Source organism: Panthera leo, chromosome B2 (genome assembly GCF_018350215.1).
Source record: "Panthera leo isolate Ple1 chromosome B2, P.leo_Ple1_pat1.1, whole genome shotgun sequence".
In the NCBI taxonomy this organism is placed as follows: domain Eukaryota; kingdom Metazoa; phylum Chordata; class Mammalia; order Carnivora; family Felidae; genus Panthera; species Panthera leo.
Window position 1 is genome coordinate 57,936,483 of NC_056683.1, and position 15,395 is coordinate 57,951,877.

General features: G+C 34.3%; 1 protein-coding gene across 1 annotated transcript in view; it reads right to left on the reverse strand.

Annotated features, from left to right (window-relative positions):
• Window positions 1–15,395, reverse strand: part of EYS (eyes shut homolog) — a 1,768,122-nt gene that overhangs the window by 748,612 nt on the left and 1,004,115 nt on the right. Inside the window, 1 exon segment of the mRNA XM_042939126.1 lies at window positions 1,024–1,216. Coding sequence (XP_042795060.1) covers window positions 1,024–1,216 — 193 coding nt within the window.

Sequence of the window (15,395 nt, forward strand, 5' to 3'; positions counted from 1 at the left end):
CTGTATCAATTATACTTCAATTATAAAGAAAAGCAATATATATAATTTATGTTATATTAAATTTTGTATTTATTTCATAAACATTTTTATTTATTTCTCATATTTATACTTATACATACAAGCAATGAGTATGCACAGAGGGAAAAGAAAGAATTGACATATTCCACACCAAATGACTCCTTTGAATAATGACACATGAAAAATTACAACTTTGTCACTGATAGACTCAATGAATATATAACATATTGGTTAAAAAATATTAGAAATATTATTTTAATTTCTAAATAGGCACAGTATACTTTATATTTGATAATATTATATTTCAACTTAAGTCTTTAAAAGAACAGAAATTACAAAGACAAAAAATAGGGAAGACTACCTGCCTGCTTATAATATCCAGTAGCCTTCAAAAATATTTTTCCTAAGCAAAGAATACCTTGTTAAGGGGTATAATTCTCATTCTTATTATCCTGAGTGACACTGACTATAAAAAGAATTAATTTGGAATTTAACATATGATATACTATTTACAATATAGCATCATTTGATTTAGTAAATTAAATAAGACATATTGAAACATACTCAAGATGTCAAAATACTTCAAAATTGGAAAAATGCAGTTTAAAAAAATTCCAATAAATTGATAGGAATATAAATTTATATATAATGATTCAGAGAATGTTAAAGATAGAATAAAGTAAGTATTACAAGTTTTTTAAATAAGTTTTATGGATAGTTAAAATCAGCTCAGACTGGAATCCAGTTATCTACCAAAATTTACATATCATAATAAAGATATTAATAAACATTTTTTCACTGTTTAAGAAAGAGTATTTATTAGCAAAGAACATCAATATTCTTAAACCAAAACTTAAAACTGAAACATAACAAGAATTCTAGAATAATTTTATACCCCTGAAAAATTATGTATCTCAGAAAAATAAAGATTTGAAATAAGTCAGAAAATAGGTTTCAATACACATCAAATTCAATCTTTTATATATCTTATTTTCATCTACTTACCTGGATCATCTGGGTTAGTATTCATGATGGTCCACAGTCTTGTAGCCCTTGCTGATGGAAAGCTACTGATTGAAGTGTCAGAAGCAGATACTGTATATGTTTGTGTAGAAATGACATCCGTTCTTTGAGAGACAAGAGGTAAACAGGTAATTCTGTTTATTTCAGCACCACAAAAAAGCCCAGTGGAGCAGGCCTGCAAACAATAATTATAATAACTAAGTTCACAGTTTCTTTGTCACCAAGAGAGAAGTTTTTAAGTTAGTTTTGAGGCATTTTCTTGTCATATTCGATAGCTCAAATCATCACCTTAATTTGCTTGAAAATAAAGTCTTTAGGGTAAATTTTATCTGTATTTCAAAATTAATCCTTCAAATTTTGGATATGCTCAATTAAATGCCTAAATGTATTCTTAATTTCTTTAATTTTAAGCCAAAATACTATTTCACATTTCCTTTAAGGGTATTTTTTTTCCAAGGAAGAATTTGTGCTGTATGGTAGTCAATATGGATCTAAAAGCTTCGTTACAAATTATAAACTCTTCCACTCTAAATGTCATATTTAGTTGGAAGCAAATGTAAAATGCAGTATATGCAACAGATAATTTGAAAACATTTTCTTGTGATGTTTGAATCATTTTAATTTGTATTGGCTTACGGAGCAATGATCCTTATAGATTTAGGTTTATGTGAATAGCCTATTGCTGCCATAAACTTACAAGATAATTTCTGCATAAAGAAATTGTTTTTAGCTTATGGGAAGAGAATTGTGATACATACATAAATAAGTACAAATATATCTGGGGATTCTCCTTTAAATATAGAATTAACACTTAGTTACACTATTTGTAGATTTTGAACTTTATGAAAATACAATTCAAATATTATTTAAAAATAGTAATGCATGCCTATTTCCTAACACTAAGGACACATTCAACAGGTATCCTTACTTAACTGGGCTAGTATTTGTTCAAGATTTCATATAATTTGCACAAAATGTAAATTTTACTTTAGATACCCTTTTTTCATTTGTTTCAGAGTTATAAATTCTGTATTCACTTTCAAATAACACCTGAAAGTTTTTATAAGGTCAGAGAATTCTTGATGTTTTATAACTGCTTTAAAAAATCTAACATGTAGGGGCGCCTGGGTGGCTCAGTCGGTTGAGCGGCCAACTTCAGCTCAGGTCATGATCTCGCTATCCGTGAGTTCGAGCCCTGTGTCGGGCTCTGTGCTGACAGCTCAGAGACTGGAACCTGTTTTGGATTCTGTGTCTCCCTCTCTCTGATCCTCCCCTGTTCATGCTCTGTCTCTCTCTGTCTCAAAAATAAATAAACGTTAAAAAAATTAAAAAAAAATCTAACACGTAGAAAATGGTAAAAAGTGAAGCTAGAAGCGATAGAGGAAACAGCAAGAAAAAAATACGTTTTATGATTCCACATATTAAGGACCAAGAGATTTGTCTTTTTCTCTACTCAAGGGTCAGCAGCAAGGCTTGGAAAGAATTCAAAGATTGTTGAAAATACACATGGAACTAGGACAGAGATCAGAATGCAAATATATTAGATTATGGTGAAAATATAGCTGCTACATAGCGCAAAAATATTTGCATGACCAACATTTTCCTACTAAATCAGAATCAGAAGTTATTATCAACTTCCTTGAGAAATCACTACCATGGGGTTAAGGGATCCTCAAAGCCCCATGATCAACAAGTTTTCCCCATGTCACCAATGCTACATAAGAATCACAGATATCCTTGAGGTACACTAGATCAGAACGTGTAAAACAAGGTGATTCAAATACTTAATGACGTAAGGCTAAGATACTGCCATAAGAATGATCTGGAATACCTGATATTCATAGACTAAATATCTATCTTTAGACAACTTTACATTGGAACTACTAACATTTGTCTCTATGGTTCTGATATGTTCTCTAATATTGTTGACTATTATATCACTGGATATGTTAACACATCCATTCTTCCTGGTGGGAAGCCATACTTTCTCTTTCCTATGTTGTATGCCTAAGCTCACATCCATTGTGTGCTGTTCTCAGCATTTAAGTCTCAAAGGTGAATTTATTTTCCTAATTTTGAGCTTGATAAGAAATGTCTTATTATATTCCCAAGTACCGGCAATTAAAATCATAGAGCCTTTTTTAAAATTAAATGTTTCTCCAAATTCATTTCAGCATTTTAATTGTTTGAACTCTCTCTTTCCTCCTCCTCCACACACACACACACACACACACACACACACACACACACACTAACATAATTTATCCTAGAGAAACTTCTATATTTTCCTTAGTTAAATTCAAAACTGCATGGCAAAGCTTACTACATGTTCGCCAAACTTATTTCTTCTTCCTCTTGGACATGTTTTACTCACTCTTGTGTTTATGTGAGACCAGGTCATTTACTCCTAATCAATGAAATGTGAATGATCATGAAGTATGTCACTTTCAGATTGATTGACAAGAGTCTGCTATGCATGAACCTCCAGCCTCTTCTTCCATGTGGCGACTTCAGAAAACACATATTAATGATAGAGGAGCCACAAAAAGGAAGTAGCCCAGATCCATAGATCTTTATTTGAAGGAGAATATCTGAAATCAGAAACACTCACTTGGACTTCATATGAATGAAAAGTAAATTTGTATTATTCTAGGAAAAATTTAGAAGTTATTGCTATATCAACCAGTATTGGTTGGTATCAATCTCTCCCTCACTTGGTAATGTTACAAGAAAACTAAACCATAAATGGTTGAATATTTCTTTTCCCATAACTGCAGGATTACACTGAAGGATATAAGTATTTCAAATATTTAAATTTGCTTTAATTCAGCAAATATTAAAGTTATATTTCTTTCCTAACTTCAGTTACCCTAATTTACTTATTTTGTCAATATATCTCTCATTCACTCATCATTCATCTATCAAATATGTATTGAGTACCTACCATGAATAGCATAATAACTTAATGCTGATAGTTACTGAAATGTAATATGTGCCATGACAAAGATAGCCATTTCTACAAAACTTCATGACTTAAAAAATATTTTTCTTTCTGAATCTATATTTGAGGAGAAAAATGCAAATAGGATCTTTTGAATCAAACCTTTATGAGAATATGGTCATCCACTTTCCATGGTCACTGTGTAGCCTTCTATGTCTTTACTCAACAAATATTTCATGATCAGTTTCTAAGTGTCAGTGATTGTTGCAAGTGCTTGGAATAAAATAACTAACAAGATATGCAATGTTTGTTTCATTACATAGCTTATCTTTTAGTAAAGGAATCAGAATTAATTAATTAATACCAATTAGTAATAAGTGGCTTAAAGACAAAATTTTGCGAAATAAATAATAAGGACAAATAGGGAGGACTCTTAAAGGGAGTGGCCAGGGAAGTCTTTTCTGATCAGGGATCTGAATGCGAATTTCTGAAGAAAAGAGCATTCAAAGCAAACAGAAGAGGGGTATAATGGCCCTGAGACAGGAACATGCATTGTATGTTTGAAAGACAGCAAGATGGGGGATATGAATAAAGAGATGAACGGAAGGCCATCAGTGGATGGAAGTGAGGTCACAGACATAGGCAAGATAGGTAAGATAATGTGTTTCTTGTTGTATTTGGAATTAATTATGAGAGTTATGGAAAGCCATTGGAGTATTTAATATTTAGGAAAAAAGATACAGTTTGATTTATATTATGAAAGGATTAAGTTAATGTTTTGTAGATAGTAGACTCTTAAGGGAGTCTGGAGTACAGGAAAGAATGGAAGCTGTGAGATAGATGGATATATATATATATATATATATATATATATATATATATATATATATATATATAATCAATGATTCCTAAGTTTTTGTTCCTATCAGTGATGTGCGTAGTGGTGTAACTTACTAATTTGAAGAACACTGGTGAAGAACACTGGTATTTTTTTTAATACTTAAATGTTTATTTATTTATTTGTTTTGAGATAGAAAGAGTGTGTGAGCTACCACAAGCACAAGTTGGGGAGGGGCAGAAAAAGAGGGAGAGAGAGAGAATCCCAAGCAGGCTCCACGCCTACCAACAAGGAGATAATGACCTGAGCTGAAATCAAGAGTCAGATGCTCAACTGACTGAGTCACCCAAGAGCCCCCTAAAGTACTTTAAACTTGATAGGCTCATTAGCTATCCAGATATGGATGTAGAGTAAGAAATTGGAAATATGAGTCTCTCCTGAGACAGAATTACTCTTAAATCATCTCAACTAAGTAAGAAATTATGATTATGGGATAACTAGTGTTATCCCATAGTCCTTCTAATTCTCTAGTCACAGACCTAAAAAAACGGCAGAGCCTAGATTTATATGTAGGCACTAAGACTCCAGAATCCACACACATAATCATTGTGCTATATGTTTTACCTCTTATTACATCTTCAACATTTGTTATGAACAGTTCTACCCTACAGTTGATTGTTTTAGGTAATACAAACATTCTTTTATTCTAATAGCCTAATGGATATCACTATCAATTAAATTTAATAATCACTATCGATATGTTAAGATCTGAGCAAAACAATGTTGCTATTGACAGTAACATTTGAAGACATAATGTACTTCATCCTTACTTTCTACTTGAGGTGATGAGTGTGTAATATAGCAAAAAAAAACACAAACAAAAACAAAAAAACAAAAAAACCCCCAAAATTCCCAGTTGTCACAGTTTCATATCAATCTAATTCTGTGGTTTGATCTACTTCCCTCTTAGAACTAGTAGTTTACTCCTTAAAGTTTACTAAAATAACTGACAGCTTGAATTTTTCCAACACTATCAAAAAACATTATTAATTTTTTGTTTATTTTTTTAAGTTTGTTTATTTTGAGAGAGAGAAAGAGAATGTGCGTATGCAGTGCAGGCAGGGGAGGGGCAGAGAGAGACAGACAGGGAGAGAAATAGAATCCCAGGCAAGCTCTGTGCTGTCATGGCCTAGCTGCAAGTGGGGCTTGATTTCACTTAACCATGAGACCATGATCTGAACAGAAATCAAGAGTTGGACACTCAATGGACTGGGCCACCCACGACCCCCTATTTTATTGTTTATATAGCAAACTGTCTACCTAATTTGTGGGGGCCAGTGCAAATGAAAATATAGATCCCCTTGCTAAAAAATGGTTAATTATTAAGTCAGCAACAGCAGAATATTAGAGCAATTGTGTGTGTGTGTGTGTGTGTGTGTGTGTGTGTGTGTGTGTGTGTGTGTAGGGGTGGGTATCTTCTAATGGCAGGGTCTTAATGCAACTCACAAGTCACATACCCATGACTTATATATGCTAATTTTGCCATTTTATAATAGTGGATTTACCTACCTGTAGCTTAACACTCTTTGAAAATTTTCTCAGGGTGATATATGCCTTCTTAAATTGAAATATCTTTTTGATAATTTTGATAATTGGAAGAAACAGTTCAGATGATTGTTACGCTAAATTCATGACATGGTGTTCTTGTAGAATTATAAAGGAAACATCAGGCAGAACATCCAATATAAAACCACCAAGCAAATCTGTTTCTAAGTAGTATAGGCTTAGTTACCCCATCAATTACAGTTCTAAGAAGCAATAAACTCTTCCCAGTTTCATATAAAGTGAAACGTTCGATTTATGCTAATTGGAACTATCATGTTTCATTAGGAAAGGTTCACTAAACTCAAGTTCTCTTTCAATAATTTCTGCTTTCTGGCAAGCTTTTGCATCATTTACATAATTTCAAATTCTATAAAAATTTTACTATATAAAATTCTCAGGTCTCAAGTAACAAATCAATGTCCAGTCACAAAACCAATAACCAATAATTTACATCTAGTTAGTATATTTCTCCCATGTAGGGAGAACTTGTTGGTTAGATAAGGGGAAAAAACTTTCCAAGTTGTTGATTCAGTGTTGCTGTCTTATAAAGGATACTTGCAGGTTTCTGCATGTGGTTAGCTAACTGGACTGGGAGATGAAAGGTAAAGTTAGTGTCAGTCTGAATCTGAGAATAATATTCTGAAGAATGATATCATTCACCCATAATAATAATAAAAGAATCTGTTAATGATCAGAGATCAAATATTAAGAATACTTTGACATAAAGTATATAATATTGAGATAGTTTTATGATTCAAAATTGGACTACATATTTCTAGTTTTTCTAGATTTCCTCTATAATATCTATAGAGTCCATATCAATAATTAGAATTGTTATTGTATGACTGTTTGTATACCAAATGGATTTACATGTCTTTACCAGCATAACAAAAGTGCCTCTGACCACTCTCTGCTGAATGGCCATGGCTAGTATGATGTCTAGAACATAGTTACATAGTTGGTGGTCGGTAAACATTTGTTGGAAAAAAAACCCTAAAAGATAATATTCCTTTGAAAATGCATTTTATCTAGGTACTTCTGCATTTCTTTTTTCCTATGAACATAAAATGCCATCCTTCTTGAAAAACTCCATCAGATAAGAAATCAGGATTTTGGAATAGTAGTCTGGTGAAATATCCCTTGGGCTTCCAAACCCTGAAGATTATTGAAAGTTCACATGACCAAAGCTTTATACAGTCTCATATGAACCTTGTGATCTAAAAAGGATGTAGCCTAAGCCTTGATCTTTCAAGAATAAAGTCTCCTCATGTAATATTCTAAACATGATAGGGCCCTTCCAGGAGAAGTGGTGATCATCTAAACTGTTTCTATGGAGGCTGTCAGTGGTCAGACCTAGAGAAGTAAGTCTGATCTACACATGTCCTCTGTAGAGAGCTCATCATAATGGAGCACATAGATAGTGATATGATGGCACGAATTATCTCTCTGCCTAGGCTGTGTGTGGCACTAATGCCACTAATGCCATGGATATTTGCATCTATTCACTATCTAGAGAATCTACAAAAAAGGTGGCAATTTCTCAAGGAACATATAGTTCTAGAATTCTTTTCTTCCTGCATGATGACTTGACAGAAAAAAACAGGAATTCTCATTCCCTCATTTTGCACTTATTTCTCTTCTTCTTTCTTTCTTTATTATTTTTAAGATTTATTTATGTTTGAGAGAGAGAGAGAGAGAGAGCACAAGTGGGGGAAGGGCAGAGAGAGGGAGACGCAGAATCCGAAACAAGCTCCAGGCTCTGAGCTGTCAGTGTAGAGCCTGATGCGGGGACTGAACCCACCAACTGCTAGATCATGACTTGAGCCGAAGTCAGATGCTTAACCGACTGAGCCACTCAGGTGCCCCTTTACTTATTTTCTTTTTCTTTTATTTTTTTAAATGTTTATCTTGAGAGAGTGAGAGCAAGAGAGAGAGAGGGAGAGGGAGAGGCAGAGAGAGGGGGGAGAGACAGAATCTCAAGCAGGCACCACACCATCAGCGTAGAGCCCAACACAGGCTCAATCTCAGGAACTGCAAGATCATGACCTGAGCCCAAATCGAGTCAGATGCTTTACAGACTGAGTCACCCAGGTGTCCCGAGGCCTATGTTTTCTTGAAGTGAGTTTTCTACTTTCTTAGAAGATAACTTTATTTCCCTTCATTGAATTTGGCTACCAGATCTTCAAGGGATTTGCTTAGGTGGAGTTCTCTTTGAAAATATACGCTCATTGCTTTCCTATACAATTCTAATCTTCTGGGACAACTTCTAGGAGAACTAATGAATGAAAATATAAATATCTTGAGGACTGTACTGAATCAGACATTTTACTTGATCTGGCTATTGGAAGATAGTTGAGAAAGGCAAGTGGAAAGCACAGCTCAGGGGAGAAGCCAGGGTTAACACTAGAGACAAAATGTCCAGACAACAGATTTCCTGCAGAAAGCTGATGAGACAAGAGGTTGAGAGACACTGTTTTAGAGGCAAGCCCTCACAAGTATATTTACTAACCATAGAATATGTGCCAGAGTTATTTTTTTAAAGTTTATTTCTTTTGAGAGAGAGACAGAGACAGAGACAGACAGAGAGAGAATATCAAGCAGTCATCATACTGTGAGCACAGAGCCTGACATGGGGCTCAAACCCGTAAACCATGAGATCATGACCTGAGCCAAAGTTGGACACCTAACTGACTGACCCACTGAGACACCTCAGAGTTATTTTTTAAAATAAAAGTCCGACTAGGTAATTCCTTAGCTGAAAAAATCATCAGTGGTTTACCACTTTCCTAGGAAAAGTAAAAATGATGTAGTCTAGCACACACAGACACTGACCATTTCTAAAAACATATGCTTATTTCTTATTACTTTTTTACATAAATTATGATAATTACCACGTCACATATATTTTTTTCCTTCCTGAATCCCACTACTGCCACATATTCCCACCCTGAACCTAGGTAACCCAGATACCCAACTTTTTTGATTCAACTCAAAATTCTCTGGGAAATCATCTATGTTCCCTAAAAAGTTTTTAAATACATCACTACTGTGCTTTCATGAAATATTGTGTAGACCTTAACTGCAGCTGTTATCTGTCATACTGTGATTGCTGTTTGACATATTTTTCACTCCCAGTAGACCAAAGTTTTTAAGAGCAAAAACAGTCCTCAAGTGTCTAGCTCAGTGTTAGAGATCATAGGCTAGTAAAGAATACTCTTGGGGGAGCTTGTGGTTATCAGTCTATGTCAGTCTGCTTCATGCTAAGTAAAAAGAAGGGAGTGATAATTCTACTGAGTTGGAGACCCAAAAGCCTTTGATTTGGTCAACTCAAATTGATCACAAATGTTGAACTGGAGTCTTGGGACAAGATCTTTATATTACTTGGTTTCCATTGAAGTTCACAGGTGACTTATAAAATAAAAAGCCTGTGGAATACAATGGGTCTGTAATTTGATAACTAAATTGTAATTACTAAATGAAAGGTACAATTTGATGAATAAGCTATATATTTGAATATGAATTATTATATATACAAATTACTCAGACCAATGTGCACAAATCATATATTTCTAATACATTTATAATAAAGATATTTAAACTTTTCCCCCTTTTTCAGTACTGTTAAATGAACCTGTACATTAAAAAACATAAATTACATTTTTTTTTATTTTTGGGACTTGGATTGTATTGAATTAAAACTCCCTTTGCAAAAAATATTCTCTGAATACTTTTCTAATGTTTCACATTAAAATAAACTCAGAAAACTATGAGTACAGATCAGTTTTTTGAAATAAAATTATTCATGTAGCAATAAGCATATTATATTTTGATAGAAATTATACACAAATAGACTACCTTCAAATTTTAAGTGGATGATATTTAATCAACTTTCTACAATGAATAAATTAAATTGCATGTCAATTATTTTGATTCTAATCAAAGAAGTACTAGTTATTTTCCTATATGTTAACTATAAATATAGATTTTAGGCTCTGAATGAAGAAATAGTTTGAATTTTAAAGTTATCGGCTCAACCATGGCACAGTTCATGTTGGTAATACCATTGTATTTAATTTAAATTAAAATAATTTGTGTTTGATTTGATTTGAGTTCAACACAATATTGAGAATCTACTCTGTGTTAGCCATCCTATCAGAATCAGTTAATAACGTGCAACTTTCTGTACCTCTTCTCTGTAGGGCAACTTCAACCTACACCCAATCATACTTGCTACACTTGTCATTGTCATTCAGGCTTGCTCTCCTATTGGAACTCTTTTCTGAACCAATTCACTCAAATCGAGTAGGGCTCTGTCCCTTTATTTTGATATCTATAGTGTCTTGTATACATACCTTTATCAAAACACATTAGTTAATAAATATCATTTGTTGTCTATCTCTCTTCGGGCTGTTATTACATGCCAACCAAATAGCCACAGTTGTGTTCATGACACACACAATGATTCATTACAGTACTGATCATTTTATATTTTTCTTCATCTTGTAGATCATTTAAAATACAAAGGTGCAATCCTCGTTTTATTTTTTTTTTAATTTTAACGTTTATTCATTTTTGAGAGAGAGAGAGAGACAGACAGAGAGAGAGACAGAGCGTGAGCAGGGGACGAGCAGAGAGAGAGGGAGACACAGAATCTGAAGCAGGCTCCAGCCTCTGAGCTGTCAGCACAGAGCCCAATGTGGAGCCTGAACTCACTGACAGAGAGATCATGACCTGAGCCGAAGTTGGGCGCTTAACTGACTGAGCCACCCAGGCGCCCCTGCAATCTTCATTTTAAAGCATTAACCAGGATGGCTTCTGACTACTTTAGTAGTAGCCTACTATTTCCTATTTAGTAGTAGCCTATCTATTTCCTATAACCCACTGTGACAATACATGTTATCTCTCTCCCTTCAGACTGAAGTGGGTTAGGCTTGTAGTTTGAATGCTTTGAAGCTGATCTTCACATTCTGAAAATATGCACACAATCCTCCCTTTACTTGGGAAATGCAAGTGCAAGTGGCATGAAAACAGTTACATGAAGTAACACAAAACCAAATCAAGTACCATGGTACAAGGATACCATCTAACACCTAAAATATATCAAATACAGCAAGGAAAATACTCTGTGCTGAAAATTAGTGCCCCTGAGCTGCATGGAGAGGGACAAGCAACAGGTCTTATTCTTCCCTATAGACTGACTCTTTTCTTAGTTTTATTTATTTTTAATTAAGGGGGAAAAAAGCTACACCAGATGCACTGATTATGAATAGCAAAAAAGACTCCTAGGCCACATGGGAAGCATTAAAACCCTACTGTTTTTCAGTGGCAATACTAGAAAAAGCAGGGGAACAGAGAGATTGGTGTTTATCATCAAAAGAATGCAGTAGATGTCGGTTATCGTATTTCTTCCTGCTGCCTCGCCTGTATTTAATTATTTATAAACTGGCAGATGTAAAATGCACACTTCCATTTGTTATAATGTAAGAGTCATGTGAAATAAGAAATTTTGGTGTAAAATGTAAGAGAAATTTTGTAAAAATTGTATGAGTTAAATCCTTTTTAGTGTGACTGTGTTTGCCAAGAGAAATTTGAGCATAGCTCAGTGTAAAAAGATTCAGAACTTGAGTTGAATACAGAACAAAACCTTTCTGATCTACCAGCTACATAAAGTATTCTAATCTCTTTATTTCCATATCTGTAAAATAGGGATAACAATGCTTCTTATGTCACAAGTTTGTTTTTTCTTTTTTAAAGCACTAAATGAAGTAATGCACCCAAAACACTTAGCCTGGCAAATAGTTAATGCTTCACCAATGATAACTAACTTTAATGGTAGCTTATGGCTCAAATGGTGTTTTACATCAGTTTATTATTATAGAAAGGAATTCACTATATCTTTGATAGTGTATGTTATTGCATCTAATCTGTGTTGCAAATTTATTATATGATTAACACCAAAATATTTATGGTCTTACCCATGTTCTTACTCATTTGATAAATAAATATTTATTTAGAATGAATCTATTATGTGGTATCAATGTGGAAAAAGAGGTAACGACAGATATGCATAGTTACTGTTCTCATGGAGCTTATTACTGGAGAGAAGAGAAGCAGAGCAGGGTGGAGAGGTGAGGAGGGAACAGAAGGGAAGGGAAGGGAGGGGAGGGGGGGGAGACTTCGGTCACATATTGAATACAGAGATACACAAACAATTGATGGGTTATGATTTTAGCAATTGCTATGGAAATAAATTATAAAATGCTACCTAATTGTTTATGAAAATTGGAAATGGTACAGCACTTTGGAAGATAGTTTGGCAGTCTCTGACATAACTAACCACACTTTTTTATACAACCCAGCAATTTCCATTCTCTGAATGGAATTTACTGAATGGAATTTACTGAAATAAATTGAAAACTTATGAATGTACTAAAGCCTGCACACAGATGTTTATAGAAGCTGTATTTATAACTGTTAAAACTCGGAAGCAACCAAGATGTCCTTCAGCAGGTAAACAAACTGTGGTACATCCAGGCAAGGGAATATTATTCAGCACTAAAAAGAAATGACCTATTAAGTGATAAAAAGGCATGGAAAAATATAAATGCATATTTGAAGTGAAAGAAGTTATGTTAAAATGGCTATGGTATTATTCAAACTATATGACATCCTGGAAAAAGAAAAGCCAAGGAGACAGTAAAATCATGAGTGACTGCTAGGAATTAGAGGAGTAGAAGGGATGAGTAAGTAGATCACAGGATTTTAAGGCTGTGAAAATACTCTGTATGATACTATAATGGTGGACACATATCATTATTCATTTGTCAAAACCCATAAGATGTACAACACCAAGAGTGAACTCTAATGTAAAATACAGATTTTGGTTGCAATGACGTGGATGGAACTAGAGTGTATTATGCTAGGAAAAATAAGTCAGTCAGAGAAAGACAAATATCATATGATTTCACTCTTATGTGGAATTTAAGAAACACAACATGAACACAGGGGAAGGGAAGCAAAAATAAAATAAGATAAAAACAGAGAGGGAGGCAAACCATAGAAGATTCTTAACAAACCAAGGGTTGCGGGAGGGATGTTAAGAAGATTCTTTTTTTTTTTTTAACGTTTATTTATTTTTGAGACAGAGAGAGACAGAGCAGGAACGGGGGAGGGGCATAGAGAGAGGGAGACACAGAATCCGAAGCAGGCTCCAGGCTCTGAGCCATCAGCCCAGAGCCCGACGCGGGGCTCGAACTCACGGACTGCGAGATCGTGACCTGAGCTGAAGTCGGACGCTTAACCGACTGAGCCCCCCAGGCGCCCCAAGAAGATTCTTAACAATCCAAGGGTTGGGTGGGAGGATGGGCTAAATAGATGATGGGCATTAAGGAGGGCACTTGTGATAAACACTGGGTGTTATATGTAAGTGATGAATCACTCAATTCTACTCCTGTAATCATTATTACACTACATGCTAACTAACTTTAAATTGAAATAATAATAAAAGCTATAGACTTTGGATAATAATGTTGTTCATCAACTCTAATAATTCTGGTGGGGGATATTGGTACTGGGAGAATGGGAGTATGGAATGGATTTTGGAATTCAGCCTATGCTTGCATTTTGAAAAGTAGTAGTTCAATAATATCTTCTGCCCATACCTCCATCAATATTACATAGAGATATCTATCTTAATATAAGTGAATAAAAGGTATGGTGTAGAGGAAAGAACACTAGTATATAAGTGTGAGCATTTAAAATTCTACTCCCAACTCTGCAATGGACTCACAATGTTATCTTAGGTATGGTTTTGCAGCCTCATGCTATAAATTTTGAAACTGAGTCTCAAAGAATTTTCCATCTAACCTAGGTCTAAAACATTAAACCTATTCTCTGTGGCAATATATGATACCAAGAGTATTCTGTTTCTACCAAAATACAAACATTACTCCACTACCATGTTTAAACATGACACAGACATATAAAGAGGTGGACAACCATACCCATATTATCTAAATAGCTCTAAAGTGTAGTCATAATTCTACTATACTTCTTTTACCAATAATAATAACTAGTCTGAGAGATTTAGATTGTGCATAATGGCTGTGCTATATGTCTTATATAAATTGTAAGACAAGTTATTTTTAATATTCTATTTCTAAAAATATTAAACTGCATTTCCCATAATAAATATATTTACTACAGAGAATGTCCTCTTTGCATTATTAAAATACATGTTTTCATTCAAATTTGCACCTTCCCTCCTTCTCCAAAACTTTTATATACTTTGGGTTGTAAAACACTAAGTTACTGTATTGCTGAATATGCTGAGAACACACATCTCTGTTCATGGTGAAACTAGTCTTGAGAAGCAGATTTTTTAAACTGGCTATTATATATTTAGACTTCTCATTAGCAGTACTGATCAATCCCTGAAGGTAGGCTTTTCAATATGAGGTACTGATGAAGACTTAATACTTTTGGGGATACCTTTCTAACCCTTGAGAGGAAGCCATAATCTTCGTCCCTCGAGAAAGCTCTTCTAATCACTATTTTACTCAGGGTTTGCCAATTGCCTTATTTTTTAAAAAACTTATTTTTTAAAGTTTGTTTGTTTGTTTGTTTGTTTATATATTTGAAGAGCACATGCACAAGAAGGAGTGGGGCAGACAGAGAGGAGGAGACAGAGAATCCTAAGCAGGCTCTATGCTGTCAGTTTAGAGCCTGATGCAGGGTTCAAACCCACAAACTGTGAGATCATGACTTGAGCTGAAACCAAGAGTGGGACGCTTAACCAACTGAGGCACCCAGACACCCCTTGCCTTATTATTTTTAATATTAGTACTACATAAACAGTATCCTAGTTAATGTCTTCATTTCCTTCAGCATACAGTTTCCTGCATTTTGAACCCATTGCTGAATGCTGTATTATACCCTACACATTTGTCTCCTTCACTCAGATGAAAACTC